The sequence below is a fragment of the Bactrocera neohumeralis genome, chromosome 2, assembly GCF_024586455.1.
Source record: "Bactrocera neohumeralis isolate Rockhampton chromosome 2, APGP_CSIRO_Bneo_wtdbg2-racon-allhic-juicebox.fasta_v2, whole genome shotgun sequence".
Classification (NCBI taxonomy): domain Eukaryota; kingdom Metazoa; phylum Arthropoda; class Insecta; order Diptera; family Tephritidae; genus Bactrocera; species Bactrocera neohumeralis.
Genome location: NC_065919.1, coordinates 772,415 through 790,736, shown reverse-complemented (window position 1 = coordinate 790,736; position 18,322 = coordinate 772,415). Strand labels below are relative to the sequence as shown.

The following is an 18,322-nucleotide window of genomic DNA, read 5'->3' as shown; positions in this document are numbered from 1 at the left end:
CGACAAACCAAAAATGTCGACCGTATGAATGCACAAAATACTGAGAGTGTAACGCGGCGAGCTCTCAATATTGGCGACACCACTACAGAGCATATAATACATATATCACAACCTAAGGTTCTTGACGTCATTATATTGCATAGCATGTGCTAGATGATGGCGTCAATTCGCCGTTAATACTGCCAACAAAAAACAACAACAGTATACACCTGCATATGTATGTATGTATGATTTTTTTCTTTCGTAGGCGACAATGAACTCAAATATATAGAATAATTAAAGGGGGTTTACGGCAAGTCTACAACGTCATCAACAACAACCACAACAAAACATTGCTTAATACGGATGCATTTATTTCTTCTGGCGCTTATGACAAATTTATATACAGATTTATGACTGCATGTAAATAAAGAATCGGCATTTAAGCAATTTTCTAAGCGATGAAATGTAGTTCCCACTTATGCTTGTTGTTCTCAAGATCCCCACGCTACATACACATGTTTTGTATTGCTTGCAGCGTTTTTTTTTACTTTGAGCGTTGCCCAACAAACGAAATTGCTTGAGTTATTAAACTAAAAGCATAAAATAATAATTCATTTTTGAAATAGTTTAACTTTAAAATTAAATTAAAGTCAGCTTGAGATTTCTGTCAAAAGAGTTTGAGAAATAAAAAAATACTCATAAATTTAATTTAACGAATTTTATTTCAATATAAATATTATCTAAGTTATCACAAATTATTTAAATTTGATATTAAAATTTGAGTATAAATAATTAAGTCAGTGGTAGGTATCTAATTAAACAAAACGTTCACCCTTTAATTAACACAAATAAATAATTTTTCAATAAATTTTACAGAGAAACTAATACAATATAAAATTATTTAACTAAAGTACAATTGCATACAGTAATTGAAAGCATTGACAGTTTTCATTTTCATCCAATATTTGAGTGTATATATGTAGGTATTTATCTGCGGTTTTTATTTTCAATTAATTCCTTTAATTTCAAATCACACTCTCAGTTAAATATTTGAATAATTATTTTGTGAGTTTTTGTGAATAAATATCAAAATAAATTTTTTAGCTGTACTAGGAACACATTTCAAATTCAGGCTTATTTTTCGAAAAAAATTACCATAAATTTTCTTTTTATTTCTAGAACCAAGCTAAAAGAGTTTCTATTCCAAGAACTTATATTCATAAGTTGCCTTTCTAAAGCAAATAAGCAGTTGCAACATAATAATTTAATTTTTCCATTTAACACATTTATATTAAATACTTCTAACAGTGAGTTTTTTAACAATTAGTATCTATATTTGCACACTGAGAGCAAGCACCTGAGCAACCAGACAAATAAAATTTATTTAAAGCTCTGAGGATGTGAAACTTCAGTAATAACTAACAAGATGTAAATAAAAAATTTAAATAAATATTTAGCACCTAACTAACAAAACATTTGCAGTTGCAAAAAGTCCAAGTAAATACGTATATGTATAATTATATGAGATTTTATAGGCATATGATTTAAGATAGATCTAGAGCGCTTTCAGAGCACCGATTCATAGTTTTGGAGATTACTCGTTACTAAATACTAAAGTCAGTTTTAATCAAAGTGGCGAAATTGGCCCAACGTAAGATTTACATAACATAAGTCTGAAAACAAAACTGACACTACATTTTCCAACTTTAACCATATTTGTATATTTATAATAAAAATAGATTATATCTACTCGCAGTAATATTTGTGACTTTTTTCTTAACCATAGAGAGATTCTCATGCGAGAGATTTTTTGTGTATTTCACATTGTGTCCGCACGATAGTCATGTCCACAGACGGAACAGCTACGTCTATCCAACCCTGTAATTGCGGTAAAAAATAATTTACTACTAATACAACATGTTTTCCTATATATTTTTATAACAACTCACCCAATCGTGCCCGCTCAGCTTCCTTGGCAATAATTATTTCATTAGTGAGATAAACTTCTCGTCGTATCTGGTCACGCAACTCAACGCTCATATCGGGTATGCACCAACGTACCAAAATCATAACAAGCGCCACGAAATTCTATAAGGAATGTAAAGAAAACAAAGTAAAACTACTATTTAATTCAATTATATATTTTTTTAACAGACGAAATGGGACGACAAGATTTCGAAGTGAAAAAATCACTTTAAAAAATAAAGCACTAAATCGGAACTTTGCTCAAATATTTTATACCTCAAGTACCGAATATGTGAAGCTCAGTATCTACTTATGTCTGACTTTATACCGAAAATAATAGCCAATTTCCTAGTAATAATGCGCCCTTATGAAAATTAGGTACTATATTGTTTAATCGAAATCGAAAATGTGTGAAAGACCACAGTTCTTTTATAATCAGTCCGAACCTTCCCGTAGTCCCAATATACACAATATTGTTATAAGTGATTTACGACTTGACACATTACCTTAAATTGATTAGTTGATTCTAATATAAATATATGGGACCAACTAATAATGCGTTTCCTCGAATAATTAATGCTGAATTCTTACGCATCATTTTTGATTAATATAAGATTTTGTCATGAAAACATGCGCTTTTATTAGCATCGCCTGTATGTTTGTAACTTTTTTAATTAAAAATTCAGTGTTACAAAGAAAGCACTTTTTAAACCAAAATTTTTACCTGGTTCTCGATGTTCACAGCGATAAATGGGGTCATGTGCTAAGCTTGATGACATAGGAATGCATTTAAATTCATTAAAGAGGGTGGTTGGAGATGAGGGGTTACCGATCGTTAACCAGTCCGAATCAAATTGATTGAAATATAACAATTAATTATTTATATACACAACACTATTTAAATGACCAACATTGGTTTTAAGGTAAAAAAAATAAATTTATTGTTGTAAATTTTGTTGAGCTTAAAATTGTTGTTGTTTAGTAGCAGCTTTAATTTTACCTTCAAAAGGTATTAAGGCCACCGACTGGTGGGCGCAGTTACAACTACGAGTAAAGGGGGTAAGATTATGTGGACCAAATACTTTGTATAATAAATTATTATTTTGTTTTAAATAAACTATAGTTTTACCAAATAAACTAAAATAATTTTCCAGTTTGGGATATTTTTATAGATTTTCCTATATTTCTATAAAAATCTCATTACTAATATTTGCATATGCTAAAATATTTAAAAAATTCTAAATGTGTGCGTGCTCAGTCAAATTTTATTTCAAAACTATTTAAAAGGGAAAACAACTGTATTTTAACAGATTTTAAACTCGATTTCTGCAGCCATTTCACACGTGTGACAAGTACTTCGCCACTGTACCCGCCTACCTAATGGCAACGGCTCTTAAGTAGCCCTGTCTGGAAGTGTGTCAGATCATTCAACTTTAGCACTTTCACTGCATCTGTAGCCCTGACGCTACGTATAGCCGCTAATCACTCAACAATGCGAAACGACAAATGGCATGCACCAAGCGGACTAAAATAAATAAAATTAGCCGTCTTGATGTCGTGGCAAATACAATGGGAATACTTTAATTCAGTGCAATTGCAAACGCCAAAGCGTTAGCAACGCGTCAAATGCAAGAAATATTTCAAAAAAATTGAATGGAATAAAATTAAAATTTTATACAAAATTAAAGTGGATTTTCTCAAATCACTTTTTGAGATACGTTCGTATACTTTTGCGCCGGACTTTGAAGAAAGTGCAGTAACACCAGCGCCACTAACACTACCATCGTGCCCGTCCACTATGAAGCGTTTTAATTGTTTCAGTTTACGTTCATTTGGCATTGTTGTTGCCGGCTTTGATATAATCGTAGCGTTGTGCACGCTAGCACTGTGCTCCTACTATCTTTGGACCGACTATGTGCATGTGTCATATTGGCCACAGGACGATGTAAAAATATTGAATCCGCTAAGTAATCTCATTGCAATTGTTGGTGAGCTTTTGAGAACATTCAGAAAAACTTATTATTAATCTAACTCTTGTACTTACATACATACATATATATTTAACTAACAAAAAATATATTTCCAGTATAACTATTGAAAAGTAAAAAAATTCATCAACAATGCGAAATTATTCGGAAATCAAAAAAAATATTCGTTCATATTTCGATAGACAACAAAAAATTCCTCAATAAAAGATTTGTTTTTAAATCAAATTATTTTCTAAGTTTTTAAATTGTATTTTTATAAGTAATAATTTTACACAGTCAACTTTGCAAAATTCTACTTTACAGTTGATTATGTACTCGTACATAACTTCTCCAATGCTTTCTATATGGTTCTGGCAGTTACTATTTGGGTAAAATCTTTGATAAATTTAGTTGTTGCTTCCATACTCATAGATGGTATTAGAAAGGTAAAACAATTACGAAATAATTACTACAAATACTATCCAATAACAAATGAATACGTTTTATAATTGTTCTTGCAGCAACGTCTTGTTTGCATTGCTCCCTGGCTCATTAACACCACGATTTCGATTGGCATTGAGATAGCCGTATTTGTATTCATCGAAATTAAAATGAATGAATTCGAAGAGGAAATAGCATTGGACCGGCGCATAATACACAGTGTGATTTTTGGCGTATTTATGGGTGAAATAAATGAAATTAAAAATGCCTCCACAAACTTAAACACACTAATATTTTCATCTTTTAATTAACAGTTTTCAATGCGCTTTCTTTATTCGGCATCTTTGCTCTATACAAAATGCTCAAGGCAACGGTCAATGAGAATCGTACGTTACAGGAGAGTATTGTGGAAGCAGCTGGACTTTATCAGCATGTTAAAGTTTAAATTTAGCGTGAATCCATGGCGTATTTTTGCCGCATTTTGGTAGCACCATAAAACAACAATTTGGTTATGGGCCTTTTGTTTATTGAATAATGCATTTATTTAGCAAAAAAAATTTAAAAATTGTAATATAAAATATGTAAAACTGCCAAAATAAATAGAACAGAGCTCTTATGAAACATAGTTTGAAAGAGGGTTGGAATCAAAAATTGGGCGGGAAATTTACTTAGGTGTCATTTTGTCTTTTATACAATATTGTGGATAATGTTTTCTCAATTTCTCTTATCTTCAATATTATAGTGTCCTTCGACTCACCTCAAAGACCACAACGAAAGCCAATCGACAAGCGAGTATGATATAAAATGTACTTGTTAAATAATATTTTCGGGGCGAAGTTGGTGGTTCCCGAAAATCAGCATAACTAAAAGAAAATAATAATGCAGATTATGAAAATCTTTAATTATTTGAAACGACTTACAAACACGTTCTTATATTTGAATCATCACCAGCTAAACTACGTAAATTATCGGATTCCGTTATATTATATTCGGATAATGTAAAATTCAAATAGCCAGCAAGCGTATGACCCTCAGAACTTGCACGATAAACTAGGCGAGGTATAAAGTCAGATGTAAAGGCAATAATGAAGCCCTGTAGAAGTCAACAGTTAGGAATAGAAAAAACAATAATTTCATTTTTACTCACATTAGTTATCACACTCAGCTTGCCTATGCTGTCCAATATCCGATACCAAACACCAATATCACGCACACGCTGTGAAACAGGACGCCTATGGTTGGCCAGCAACTTTTTCGCATCCAAACGCATTTCGAATATATTGTTAAGTAACGCAAAGAAAGGCGCCAAAGGAAAAGCGGCCACAAATAATGTAACGAAACCATACTGCAAAACTTCAAGTGTGAACAAAATATTACGTCATGTATTGTTAAAACAAAAATTGCTCAGGAAAACAAGCCACATTTACTTACCCATTTCCAAATACTCCGGAAATAAGCTGCGTGGACCCCAGTCAAGTAATTTTAAGTCGCGCAAATAACGTTCCACTTTCTCCTTATTTACATCATGAGTTTTACTGTTGAACAAACGGGATAGACCTACTTGTATGGCCATGATTTTTCGCCAAATCTTTGGCATTATTACTTCCAGTATGGTGTTAAAAGCTTGTTTTCCAATCATAATGATTGCCAGCTGAATACAGAGTTCAGTCAAACAGCCACCAGAGGAACACTACAATGAACATTTTGTTAAAGAGGAATGTGATGAAATTCAGTACGAAAGTTACCTCCTCTTGTCGATAATCAAATATTGTGTTGTATTTTCCTGGATGCCCAACGAATTTTCCTTTAAAAAATGCTATATAAAAGATGGATGCATAATAGTTTACAAACTGCAATAAATAAATCTTCAGTGTCAATGAATCGTCGAATTGCGTTTGTGTGCGCCACATTTCCAGTTCAGTCAGGTACTCAGCGAGTTGTGTGTACACCTGATAAAGAAACATTTAGAATTAGATAATTGTTAGTGTTTTTCTTTGTTTTCTTTGGAATTTCATGACTTACATAGTTTAGCATATATAACAGACATAAGTTGACAAAAGCAGCCGAAGCTGTAGCCAACATGATGGCGCTCGAAGTCGTCATCGTACTAGAATTCAGTTTGAAAGTGCCCAGCATAGACATGCGATAAACTACTACCGCAACAAGCGCGACGAAAGCTAATAGTATCAACAGAAAAACAACCGAAACGCTTAGAATAGTGGCAGGAAATTTCATACGCCAAAAAGGTACTACTGGTTCTTGTATATTCGTAACGTAATCAATGCGCGTACGAGTATTTTTCACATGTCCCAACCGCGAGAGATACTCGGGACGAGGGTGCTCCTCGTGCACATCGAAGCCAGTTAAATCCCAACGATGCGTAATTTCCGCCGAATAACGTTTCCATAACTCCAAGAAAAGAGTAGCCCAAAAGGACATGAAGACAGCAAAGAACACAGTACTGGGATTGTCAAAGAGGTAGGTAATTTTGGCATAAAAACATGTCTCCTTGAGGTACCAGAAATCGCATCGATCACAAAGGGGACACATAGTGAGGTTGTGAGTATGCTCATTGGAGCAAACATCTTGGCTGTGTGTGGAAATGCAAAAAAGTTAAATTGTAATAAATGTTTATGGCAATGGTCATGTAAATTAGTAACAATAAAAATATACATACACTGGGACATAATCCTTTAATGTTATCAATGAATACACAAAACAAATAATGCCAATCAGGGAGGCAAGCAACAGCATATAGGTGTAAAAACCCAACCAAGCGAAATACAGACCTTAAAAGAGCCTTAATTAGTGGCAATTAATTGAATGCTGAAAAATACAAAATATACCAATTTTAACGCCAAAATATTCCTTTACATAATCAAGCGGCTGATAGCGATACCATTTCTTAACGGAGGCCCAGTGTGTATAAAGAGCTTCGCGCATTGTACCTTTCTCTGTGATTTCGCCCTGAAATTAGGAGAATATATTTTAAAGTAATTGACTTTTGTCAGAGTTTGGTTGAATTAACACTCACATCATGCAGTGGATAAGCAGCACAATAAACATTCGACTCTACCATGCGATCAATACCGAATGCTCGCGGATCCTTGTCGGGGTTATCGAAATATTGCCGATCCAATATGAACTGCACAATACGAGAGCGCACCGCATTTGTGAAGAAGCATCGATGATGTATATCGAATCTGTATTTAAAAATGCAAATAATAAAATAAATACCTTTAAAAGAAAAAACAAAAACATTTCCACTCACAAATACTCTTTATCACGACTGTAGATGGCGGTGAAACGGTAAGCACGACGAGGGAAATATCGTTCATCAATAAAGATGTGACGAAGAAAGAATTGTACAACACTTTTGAGACTAGAAAAAGCGCTTCGAGTTGAGCGATTCACTGCAGACATGCCGGGTATCTGTAAATATAATCCAGAATATTTAATTTATCTCCAAGCTACTTGTATACGATTAGTAGAGCAGAACTACATAAGTTCAATTAAGCAGCAAAACCCAGTCACAATATTAAACAAAAAATATTTAAAAAATACAAAACAGTTGGCTGCTTAGAACTGGTGGTACTAATTGTAAGCCACAAATTTTATATGCAAATGCAGAATAGCTGAAGTAAGCAGAAGCCAGTGAATAGTTTGGAAGTAATAGCAAAAAGTTAGATGCGTTTATTTTGGTATGTAGGTATGCAATTCAGACCTTTCGTGAGAGATATTGCGCTGCATGTAGCAAACGACTGTATTTGCTGTAAACTGTGGTACTACAAAGATCCTGCAATAGTAGTGCATTAAAAATAAATTAAAGGTTGTGTGGAATGATTTAGTAAATTTTTAAAATATATGAAATGTTTTTCATCTATAATATATACTTTATGTACATAGATAATAAATATATAGCATGTATTAAAGTATAGATTTATATAATGAAAACTATACATAAGATTAATATAAGATAAATGTGGTCTCTAGATTTGATCAACTACTTTGGGATAAACAAGACATTCGACTTTTTTTATTTTTACCTACACAATAAGCATAATCAAATTCTATATATATTTGCTGAAAATGAAAAAAAACGAAAATTTATGAAGTAAACAAAATTCATAAGTATACTCAAATATTGATTCATAATTTTTTTATTTTATTACATTTGTAAAAGAACGAGTTTATTTATTCTAATTTGAGAAAAATGCATCTGAAAGATAAAATATACTTTAAATAGTACTATATTATGTTATAATTAATAGCCCAAAGGTATTCAAAATATCGAACTTGGGTCCCTTATGGCGAACACCACCCGGTAAAGAGCATTTTGTACTTACTTATTCATAAGGAAAGGGCCTAAAACTGTACAGCATTTAGTTACAACTCATAATGGAAAACAATTATTCTTTAACCAATAGTCACAATACTGCACTTCTTAATTTCAAATGTATGTACATACATATATATTCGCAAACCCATTTTAATGATATTATGTCTTACAAAACAACATAACATTTTCCAATATCTATAAAAACAACTAACATTGTCTTACCTCCTTCATAGGCATACGCAGCTTTAAAATTTCGGCATAGCGACGTAAAACATCCAATGGCGCATGTATCTATCGAGCAAATAAGAAATGAATTATTCAGCAACTAATACATTATATAAAACATATATTTTTACTTCACTTACTTTCACAAAATGAATATGCTGCTGCTCCCTGATATCCACTTCCATCTGTAGTCCATTTTGCAACAGGTTGGCTTCATATTTGAAACGCTTATGCGCATTGATCGATTCTTGGCTTGCGTCCAGATCCACCTTGTAGGCAAGCACAAAATCAATTGAACGCACGCCATCCGTAAAAAAAAGTGTTTCATTGTATTTCGTTGGTGGGCAGCAGTCTTCTTCATTTACAAAATTATTTTCTAAAATGTCATCAGTCATTGGCGCTAACGGTGTTGTGAACTTAGAACTAGTATTACGCCTGATACTACAATTAATTTTGGCCAAATTGTTACGTCGATGTTGCGATGTCTCTGCATCGAGTGTCAAACTCGTTGTGTGCTGAAGTTTTCTGAAAAGACACCGTTATTTTTGTTCGAAATGGATTTTTGATACGGTGAATATTTGTAAACGTTCATCTCATTTCTCTTAAGCATGCCAAACCAAACACACCTCTTTGCCTCGTTCATCAAATTCCCACTATAGAGATTTTAGCTTATACATAAGAGTGTTTTACGCCATTAAATTCTAACACCCAGGGTGCGTCGCCAGACATCGAAATACACTGTGATAACAATTTGAATATACCTACTGGGGTTAGGTGCCCTGCTGTAGAGAATTACGCACCCACCAAGTTATAAACGCACATACAAATATTATACATATTTACTATTAAAACTACACATTCTATACAAAATTACTAGGCACGCTCTTAATAAACCATATATGTACATATATTGCGTTGAGCACGCATATCATTTAAATATCAAACAGTTTAGCTCAACTGTGCCTGCCAAGGATATACATATGTATGTATACTTATTCCATACGACGCCTAGAGATATATTTACGCAAATGCGGTGACCTACATATATTCGCCTTAAAATATATAGACAAAAATGGCAAGAATTACACTCTAAGCACTTTCACGACTGGGACTAAACTCAAAGATGCAAAAATGCAATAAGTCACGTGTCCAAACAGTATGCGGATATAAGCTAATTTGTATTGAGATGACTGCTCACATAAATGTTGGCATTTCGTTAGGATTTAGGTATATTCTTTCACTGCTTTATTTTTGGGATTAATTCAAAAGATAAAAAAATCAATTACAAACCCTAAAAGGTACAATATTAAAAACATATATCAAGCAAAACCAATGCAGCAATTTATACGGGCTTTAATTTATTATTTATTTTTGCATAAACAGTATTTTTTACCAATAAAATAACTTATGTGGAGTTTGCAAGAATACCACTAATCAAAAAATAAGAAATAAATACAATTTTTTTTTATAATCCTTCTTTTACTTAAAACAAAATGATTTTAAATAATCATGGACACAAAAAAGGAGAGGCGTGCTAATAGACATAATACTACTACTCTACTTATTCGAGTATAGATATACATATGTAGTTAAAAACATTTATTATCAGGAAAAACAGTCACACAATCTTAAAGTTCAAAACTGTTGGCAAATGCTAAAATTCGAAGAACTCAGCCTCCATTTCGTACTCTTTCTTCTCTTTACAATTACTTTTACTTTATTAAATTAGCATTCACGGCATTGAGTGCCGATGATTAATACGGTAAACGTGGGTTGTGAGTATGTTGTTATGTATTTATGTAAGCAGCAATTAGCGTTGAGTGGGGATTTTATATTTATACTTATATTTATGTTCCTACAAATATGTATGTACACATGTGAATTAAAAAACAATAAAATTATCACTGTTTGATGAATATTAAATAATTCCGAAAGTTTTTCTTGTTAATACCAAAAATTATCTAATTACGAGCTTTTATTTTTTAGTTATGTAATTATAGTAACTGTAATCTCCCACTAATCACTGTTAAACATGACATTTCGTTACAAACTGATAAAATTAAAATTACCTCTGGACGCAAAGTAGCGCCATACAGTTCGAGCAACCTCACTCTTCGGAAGAGCGAAGCACACACACTTTTTCAGCATCTAAAAATATGTACGCAAGAGTAGAAAGTCATCATTTTATATAGGTACAAAACCTTATGGAAACATTGGCTTTTAGACACATTAATACGCCGTCAGCCCACCATCAAATTCACTGGCCGCCCAGAATGTTGTCAACCAATGACTGACTGTGCGATTAATAATTAGTTTTTTGTATTGTAAATTCAAAGAACTGGGTTCGGTTTTGTGTTGCCAAACTCACACAAACAAAAAGATGTATATGTTTAATTATTATTTATTATTTTATTACTTTTCTTGTTAATTTCAATCATTGAATAATCATTGATGAATATTAACTTTATATTTTTTATGGACAATAAACATCTTGCAATGTAATATTTAATTTTGAATGATAAATGTATGTTTATTATTATTTTAAATAAATATACCAGGATTTTCTGTTATCAATAAGTATTTATGTAAGCATACATATGTTAAAATTAGCTCAATAAGCGTTAAAAACGTTTTTGTTTTTGCTTTTCTAACTACTTTTACTTTTGGAATAGGGATTTGGTAAGCGTTGAGAATCGTTTACGTATTTATAAACTAATTATATTTATAGGAAGTTTATTATGCAACTATTGCCCTATTGCCACGAAGTTTGTAGCACCCAGAAAGAAACGTTCGAGACTATAAAATATGCCGAGTCAATTTAGTCAATCTGAGAAAAATAGTTCTGATCGGACTATTACTTGTACGCTTTGTATGTAATAAATAATATTTAAAAATACAATATACTATATATATATATATATGAAAATAATTATAGGAATATTTGCACACGGTCAAACTAACACAAATAGCGATGTTTTGCATTATGTTACTTTTTCGCTCTTTAAAATGAGATCAGATACAAACAGCACACTATCTGACATACACTAATGTTTTGCAAATACACTGTATTAATCTTACCTTTTATCAGCGTTTCGGTGTGTACGACCATCATTTCTACATAGTAGTTTGTCATCAAGTTCAACACATTCACCAACACCACGATTATCATCATTGCCAAAGTAGTAACTTTTGCCTTTTCCGTTTAAGTTATCTTTATCACATGCTTCAATTTTTAAATTACTACCTGCATCTCCAGATGCACTTGCATATCTCTCATTCTGTAAAAACATCTCACAGAGGCTGTCGTAACTTTTAAAATTTTCTTTGGAAGCTATTACCGGCGATCGGCATTTTCTTTTTATGTTAGTTTTCGGCCGACACGTACTGACCTGCTTTGCTTTAATACTATGTTTTCTCCGCCACCTTTTTGGTGTAAGCAATGGTGCAAGAGGCGCTATGTACGGTGGCTCAAACGCGACTGCCGGTAAATCGCCTTCGCTGAAAAAAACAAAGCTTGAATCTTCGTCGGGTTCAGATTGCGAATATGCTGAAGTGTGATCGTCATGGTCGATATTGTGAAACTTCCGGCACTCTCCCACATTGCGAGTATCGTCGTTTGTGCTGTTTTCAGCTGGTGGCGTTGCTGGTGGAGTTTCCAGCGATGCTGTTGTTTTGGTCGCATATGATTCATACGATTCATCCGTTTGAAGCGGTCGTGTATGCCTCTCAGGGGTATTGGAATCAGTGACAATTACATCCTCCTCGTCGGTTTCTAAAATTAGAATTGTTATACAAATAATTTTGCACTTTTGGCAACATAGCAAGACAATAAACAATTGAAACGCACGCATTCTTGCAAATAGTTGATACTATTTATGTCATTTATGCCAGGTCATCATGAAACTTTTTCCCACTTCATAAACTCTACTATATGGCCTTCGATCTGTGTATATTACTATCAAATGCTGCAAAAGCAATTCAAACTGCCGCAATTATACCAACATGACGTTCGAACGTATCACAATTCTTGCTTTTTTTCGTCAACAGAAAGCAGAGATAATACCGAAACAACTAAACCCGACAATAGAATCACCGCCAAACCAAGAAAGGTGGAAATATCTCTATCATTCTTGCTCTAATACATTGATTTTTTTTTAATGCACAAATGTATTTATTTACCTTTATTCTTCGCTCAAACTGAAAGTTGAATGTGAGAAAGGAACAACCAAGTTTCATGCGGTTTTTTTTAGTGAATGGAAGTCGGAATATAACTATTTGTAATGGAAGGCATACACACAACAATTAGTTGGTTGATTGAGTTGGGCTAGAAATTGCCCTTGTCGCTACATACGACCCAACTTTTAATACAATTTTGAGGCCAACTTCATTTTGAATATTCCCTTCGTTGCTTAAACATGAGTTCGGAAGTTATTGCTTTACTTAATATACTTATATGACGCGCTATCTTCGACAGCCGAAATAAAATGGCGAAATCGTTTGAAATCGCACGAACAACCCAAACACGATCTAACTAACACAACCAACTTGACAAAATATCAAAAAATTTTGATTTTCATCCAATCAGTTGGTACAACTCATACAACTGCCCCATATACGTAACAATCAGTTGTACAATTCGATGAAATTGGTACAATAATTGGTGCATGTATGCCTTCCATAAGAACACAAAATCCACCAACAACAAAGCAAAAATCCGAAAGCAACAACTGTATGTGTATCTTCTGGTAGTGCTACCAGATTTATATGGTCGAACTACCGAGTATATATTGGTTAAGGCTTCTGGTATTTTGGTTTATACTAACCAATTCAAACGGTGCCTTTTTCAGGTATTTATTTGGTGATTTCCCTATAATAATTGCCCTAATTTTACACGACATATATGCATATATACGTATATATCTGTATATATCTGTATACATACATAGCTAAGGTTAAAAATTTCGATAGTTTTGTCGATGAAACCCTAGGACCTTAGCGATATTCTTATGTTGATTATTTTCGTGCGGCATTTCAATTCATTAAAACTTTCTACGGCTTCTTGGGTAAATTAATCAAAGATTAATCTAGTAATAACTATAATTATATCATATATGATAATAAAATTAAATCAAAACCTTTAAATGATTTAAATTCTATGAATTTTGTCCACATTATCCATACAATATGTATCCATTATTCGAAAAACGGATTCAGTCTGGCAATGATATACGAAGTGTTCGATATCAAAATGCGACCATAGCTGTCTTTTTCACACATATATCGGTTACCAAAACGTCAAACAAACGCGAAGTATTATCTTTGGTTGTAGCCATTTTAGTGAAAACTTTAACTCGTTGGTAAATTATTCTTGAAATAGTTCTGCTACGTATCTAATTTATTAATTTCAATAAACAAAATGTAAGTGCAAAATGTTTTCTGGTCGAGTTTTTCAATAAATTCAATAATTTACTTTGTAACATATCGTTCATTAAACAGGGCTCATGAGCGTTCGCCATCTGCCGGAGTAGAAAAAGAGGGAAAGGATGGAAAAGAATCGTCGACAAAAGATGTTAAGCCAAAAGTTAGTTCATCATCTAATTCTAACCGTGGACGAGAACGTGATCGCAGAAGGAGAGGATCGGCATCATCTAGCAGCGACAGTAGCGGCAGGTGAGTTTTCTCGGCATCAAAACATGAATAAAACAATAAGTTCTCGTTTATTACTAGTTCGTCAGATAGCAGTTCTTCAAGAACTACTTCAGGATCAGGATCACGTTCAAGCTCTTCAAGTTCAAGCGGATCATCATCGTCGTCTACTTCATCTTCAACCGATTCTGATCGCAGTGTAAATAATAGACGTCGTGGCGGAGCTGGTAACTCAAATACTGTACGAAAGAGTGGATCGCCGCGCCGTTCAAAATCTCCAAAAGACACAAGTAAGGCACGTAAAGATAATTCCCATTCTAAAGAACGAGAACGGGAAAGGGAACGTGACCGCGATCGTAATGAGCGCGACCGAGACAGAGATAGAGAGCGAAATGAACGAGATCGTCGACGATCACGTTCTCGATCCAAGGAACGTGTGCGTCGCCTTTCAAATGATCGTGGCGGTGGAGTTGGAGTTGGAGACGTTCCCAATGTCAAACGTGAACGTTCTAAAGATCGCGAGCGTGAACGTCGTTCGCGTTCTCGTTCTGGTTCACGATCTCCACGACGTCGTATACGCAGTTCAGGTGAACGCAGTCCTGCAACAAAACGACGTGATCGCTCGCGTTCACGTTCGACTACACCAAAACCCACTCGAATACATGTTGGTCGATTAACCCGCAACGTTACAAAAGAACATGTTGTTGAGATATTCAGTTGCTTCGGAGAGGTAAAAAATGTAGAATTCCCAACGGATCGGTATCACCCTTCTTTTGGACGCGGCATTGCATATGTTGAGTATGCAACGGCAGAGGAATGTGAAGCTGCCATGAAGCAGATGGATGGAGGACAAATTGATGGGCAAGAAGTTACTGTGTCACCGGTGTTAACACCAAAAATACGTGCACCTGCTAGACGTCCTTCGCCCATAATGCGACGCCCAGTAGGAAGATGGCGTTCGCCGCCTCAATTCAACAGATTTAATAATCGTGGTAGGCGCTCACCCCCACGTGGTCGACGTTCACCCCGTCGCCGTTCCCGTTCACCAATTCGCCGTCGCAGACGTAGCAATAGCTCGGACAGTTCTCGTTAACGGATACTGGACAAAGAAACAAGTTACTGTGCAAGTTTTAAAGATAACACTACGCAATCAAGAATAAATTTCTTGACTTCTAACTTGTTCTAGCTTTTATTTAAATTTATCTACTTTGCAGTTTACGTCGAAATCGTCTACTTGATGATTTATATAAATTAAGAATTGTTCGTATTGAATCTGAGTATTCACCTTTCAATTCAAATACTTTTCTTCAATATCGAAAATAGTAAACAGTAACGGTTTAAGATACTTTAAAAAAAGAAATGTAAAAACTGCTATTTATGATTTCTAAATGTGTAACCAAAATTTATATTGTAGATCAGAAATAGAAACTTTGATTAAAAACTTATTCAATATATAGTTGGGTTACCTTACTTAAAAAGGGAATATTTTAATGAATAAATGTACATATTTCGGCCGATAAAGGACAACCATCTGGGTGATGCATGTGAAAAAAACAGGAACGTTTTTTAATAGTCTGCCGATTGCCTTGAGATACAAAAGCTTTTGGTTTCCTTATTCCAATTAAGTCTCCACAATGAAACTCAAATATTTCATGTTTGTTTCGTAGTAGAGTTTTAATACCACCACATTCAGCTTTAATACTTTTCAGATCACTTTTAGCTAGATTTTGAGCAATGTCTCTCATAGGCAAGCGGATACCAGACCGCCATTTTCCTCTTTCAGCATTATTTGTTTTTATTGTGTTATTTTCTGGAGACAATAGCTGATGGAATATTTTTAAAATTAAGGTATCTATAATTGTTTTATTGATTTGTGTACAATTTCGAACTTTTTCATGTGGTTCGCGTAATTTTACATCAACAACCGAAATGTTGTTTCTATACTTAATACGCTCTTCTTTAACAAACTTTGCAATGTGTTGCATTTGCTTTTCATTTAAGTTTGATTCATATGAACGTTCGATTCCAACTAAAGCTAATCGTTTTGTACTCGGTATTTTCAAACGATCTTTTAACGTTATAAAACCACAACTTTGTGAAATATTATTCAAATATGAGTAAAAGTCTTGATATATACTTATACTCGTATTGCGACGTTGGAACTTCGCACCAGAAAACTCGTAAGCGCAGCATGGAAGTAGAAAGTAACGCATCTGATACCTATGTGAAGCACTTAAGAAGGGTATCCATGGCGATAATTCATCAGAATGGTTACCAATCACCCAGTCTACATCTTCCGGCAGCTTAAACGTTAAAGGTTCGATTGTTTGCTCAATTAACCTTGTGGAGTGTGTGTAATAATCCCAGATTTTACGTCGCCGAACATCGTACCCATAACCATTGAAACCTTCCTCAGAGAGTAAATGTACTAGTAAACCATTTCCACATCCCAGATCAGCGAAACCAATTGGTAAACCAACACGATGCCACAGACAAATTAAATAAGCAGCTATCGCCAAGTCTTCATAAATGAATTTTAGAGGATCGGTAGATTCTTTTGCATTGTTCCAGATCTATAAAAAAAATATAAATGGTGAAAAGTTCCGCTATTTTGGACAAATTGTATACTTTCTTACATTTAAGAACTTTTCAGCGTATTTGGACTTAAGCAGCTTATAAAGTTCATTATATTCTTCTAAGTCCACCAACTGTAAAGATTTCGTGTATTTTTCTTCATCAACTGAATATACATTTTCCAAAGAGGCGCTTGTACTCCACTTCATCAGTTTCGGCTTCAGAATAAAATCAGACCATCGCTTACTCTTGTCTCCAACGTCACGTTGAGTAAGTATGACAACTGTTAAGTGGTTGTCCACAAATTGAACAGCAAAATCATCCAAATCATCACACAACATAAATCGGCATGTGTATGATTTATTCAATAAATCTAAACAATATTTTGTATATTTTTACAATAGTCGAAAATTAAGTAAATTACGTACCAATTTTACCCACAGCTTCAATATTTTTTTGTAATTTTTTAGTCAGAAATTTATAAAATATTAAAAAGCCCTCGCATTCTTCTAAATTTTTATTTTCTACTACACTACGAAGTACGTGTATCAGATCTGCTTCAGATTTTTCAGAAACAGAAGTATCCTTAATTGTGCCTATCCCAAACAATTGATCGCAATACAATTGAGAATCACAAGTATTAAGAGTATGTTTGATCCCTTTGTGTACTTTCAATACTTTATGTACTACACAAGCAAATATTTTTTTATTAACGGCGTTGTAATTTCTAATCAATAAAATAATTCCAGTCCAAAATTGCTTTTCCGTAATAAAAGACTCCATTTCAAAGTACTTTTAATGTTGCGCACTAAACCGGCATTTACTATGCACATTCATCAAAAAATATGGCTACAATTTGGGAACACTACAAAAATAATCTTCCTTGATTACTTCCGTAATTATTCATTGAGAAATCATACATTTGGGTTAATTTTTCACATGGACATAAGCATGCTTTTGTCAAATATATTCATATATATATGTATATATAGACATATAAATACGTATATACTGAACGTACTGTTAGCATAGGCTGCGCTTACACAGGAATATTTTGCCAGAGAATGTTAATAAAATGTTCTCTACTCCTTAATATTTTCTGCCAATATTAAATGCATTATAATTCGACTAAATAGTCTTAAAACACTTGTATATGAATCTAATTTTTTTTTTATTATTTTTG

The 18,322-nt window shown here is 33.7% G+C and overlaps 4 protein-coding genes across 7 annotated transcripts; 2 read left to right on the top strand and 2 right to left on the bottom strand.

Moving 5' to 3' along the window:
- Positions 1–681: 681 nt before the first annotated feature.
- Positions 682–13,437, bottom strand: LOC126750913 (anoctamin-1). 4 transcript variants are annotated; one of them, XM_050460704.1, is made up of 18 exons: positions 13,099–13,428; positions 12,767–12,990; positions 11,998–12,691; positions 9,060–9,444; positions 8,917–8,985; positions 8,080–8,151; positions 7,627–7,787; positions 7,390–7,558; positions 7,202–7,322; positions 7,033–7,144; positions 6,378–6,945; positions 6,101–6,304; positions 5,787–6,045; positions 5,503–5,708; positions 5,276–5,448; positions 5,113–5,218; positions 1,932–2,070; positions 682–1,860 (listed from the first exon to the last, which is right to left on the bottom strand). In XM_050460704.1, the coding sequence occupies exons 2-18, from the start codon at positions 12,768–12,770 to the stop codon at positions 1,802–1,804; spliced, it is 3,501 nt and encodes a 1,166-aa protein (XP_050316661.1). In that variant the 5' UTR covers positions 12,771–12,990; positions 13,099–13,428; the 3' UTR covers positions 682–1,801. The 4 variants fall into 4 exon arrangements, with proteins under 4 accessions (XP_050316661.1, XP_050316662.1, XP_050316664.1 ...); XM_050460705.1 differs by lacking the exon at positions 8,080–8,151 and having other exon boundaries at positions 13,099–13,427; XM_050460707.1 differs by lacking the exons at positions 11,998–12,691; positions 12,767–12,990; positions 13,099–13,428 and adding an exon at positions 10,989–11,357.
- On the top strand, positions 3,285–4,971 carry LOC126750918 (uncharacterized). The gene is made up of 4 exons (XM_050460714.1): positions 3,285–3,935; positions 4,239–4,360; positions 4,436–4,598; positions 4,670–4,971. The coding sequence occupies exons 1-4, from the start codon at positions 3,746–3,748 to the stop codon at positions 4,798–4,800; spliced, it is 606 nt and encodes a 201-aa protein (XP_050316671.1). The 5' UTR covers positions 3,285–3,745; the 3' UTR covers positions 4,801–4,971.
- A 765-nt stretch (positions 13,438–14,202) lies between the features above and the next one.
- On the top strand, positions 14,203–16,019 carry LOC126751809 (RNA-binding protein with serine-rich domain 1-B). The gene is made up of 3 exons (XM_050462356.1): positions 14,203–14,337; positions 14,416–14,589; positions 14,647–16,019. Coding segments are annotated over exons 1-3 (1,188 nt in total). The 5' UTR covers positions 14,203–14,335; the 3' UTR covers positions 15,659–16,019.
- LOC126751806 (probable tRNA (uracil-O(2)-)-methyltransferase) lies at positions 15,940–18,125 on the bottom strand. The gene is made up of 3 exons (XM_050462350.1): positions 17,568–18,125; positions 17,202–17,512; positions 15,940–17,138 (listed from the first exon to the last, which is right to left on the bottom strand). Exons 1-3 carry the CDS (start codon positions 17,920–17,922, stop codon positions 16,053–16,055), a joined length of 1,752 nt encoding a protein of 583 aa, XP_050318307.1. The 5' UTR covers positions 17,923–18,125; the 3' UTR covers positions 15,940–16,052.
- Positions 18,126–18,322: the final 197 nt, after the last annotated feature.

Bases quoted from the DNA above. Each gene is read 5' to 3' on its own strand.
- LOC126750913 (XM_050460704.1), bottom strand. The intron at 5,709-5,786 runs GTAAGTAAATGT...TCACACTTGAAG, and splicing joins TCCGGAGTATTTGGAAATGG to TTTTGCAGTATGGTTTCGTT. The intron at 2,071-5,112 runs GTGAGTCGAAGG...CATTCCTTATAG, and splicing joins CTTTCGTTGTGGTCTTTGAG to AATTTCGTGGCGCTTGTTAT.
- LOC126751806 (XM_050462350.1), bottom strand. From the start codon at position 17,922: ATGGAGTCTTTTATTACGGAAAAGCAATTTTGGACTGGAATTATTTTA. The intron at 17,513-17,567 runs GTACGTAATTTA...AATATTGTTTAG, and splicing joins TGAAGCTGTGGGTAAAATTG to ATTTATTGAATAAATCATAC. The intron at 17,139-17,201 runs GTAAGAAAGTAT...TTTTTTTTATAG, and splicing joins ACGCTGAAAAGTTCTTAAAT to ATCTGGAACAATGCAAAAGA.
- LOC126750918 (XM_050460714.1), top strand. From the start codon at position 3,746: ATGAAGCGTTTTAATTGTTTCAGTTTACGTTCATTTGGCATTGTTGTT. The intron at 4,361-4,435 runs GTAAAACAATTA...TTGTTCTTGCAG, and splicing joins TCATAGATGGTATTAGAAAG to CAACGTCTTGTTTGCATTGC. The intron at 4,599-4,669 runs GTGAAATAAATG...TTTAATTAACAG, and splicing joins GATTTTTGGCGTATTTATGG to TTTTCAATGCGCTTTCTTTA.
- LOC126751809 (XM_050462356.1), top strand. The intron at 14,590-14,646 runs GTGAGTTTTCTC...GTTTATTACTAG, and splicing joins AGCAGCGACAGTAGCGGCAG to TTCGTCAGATAGCAGTTCTT.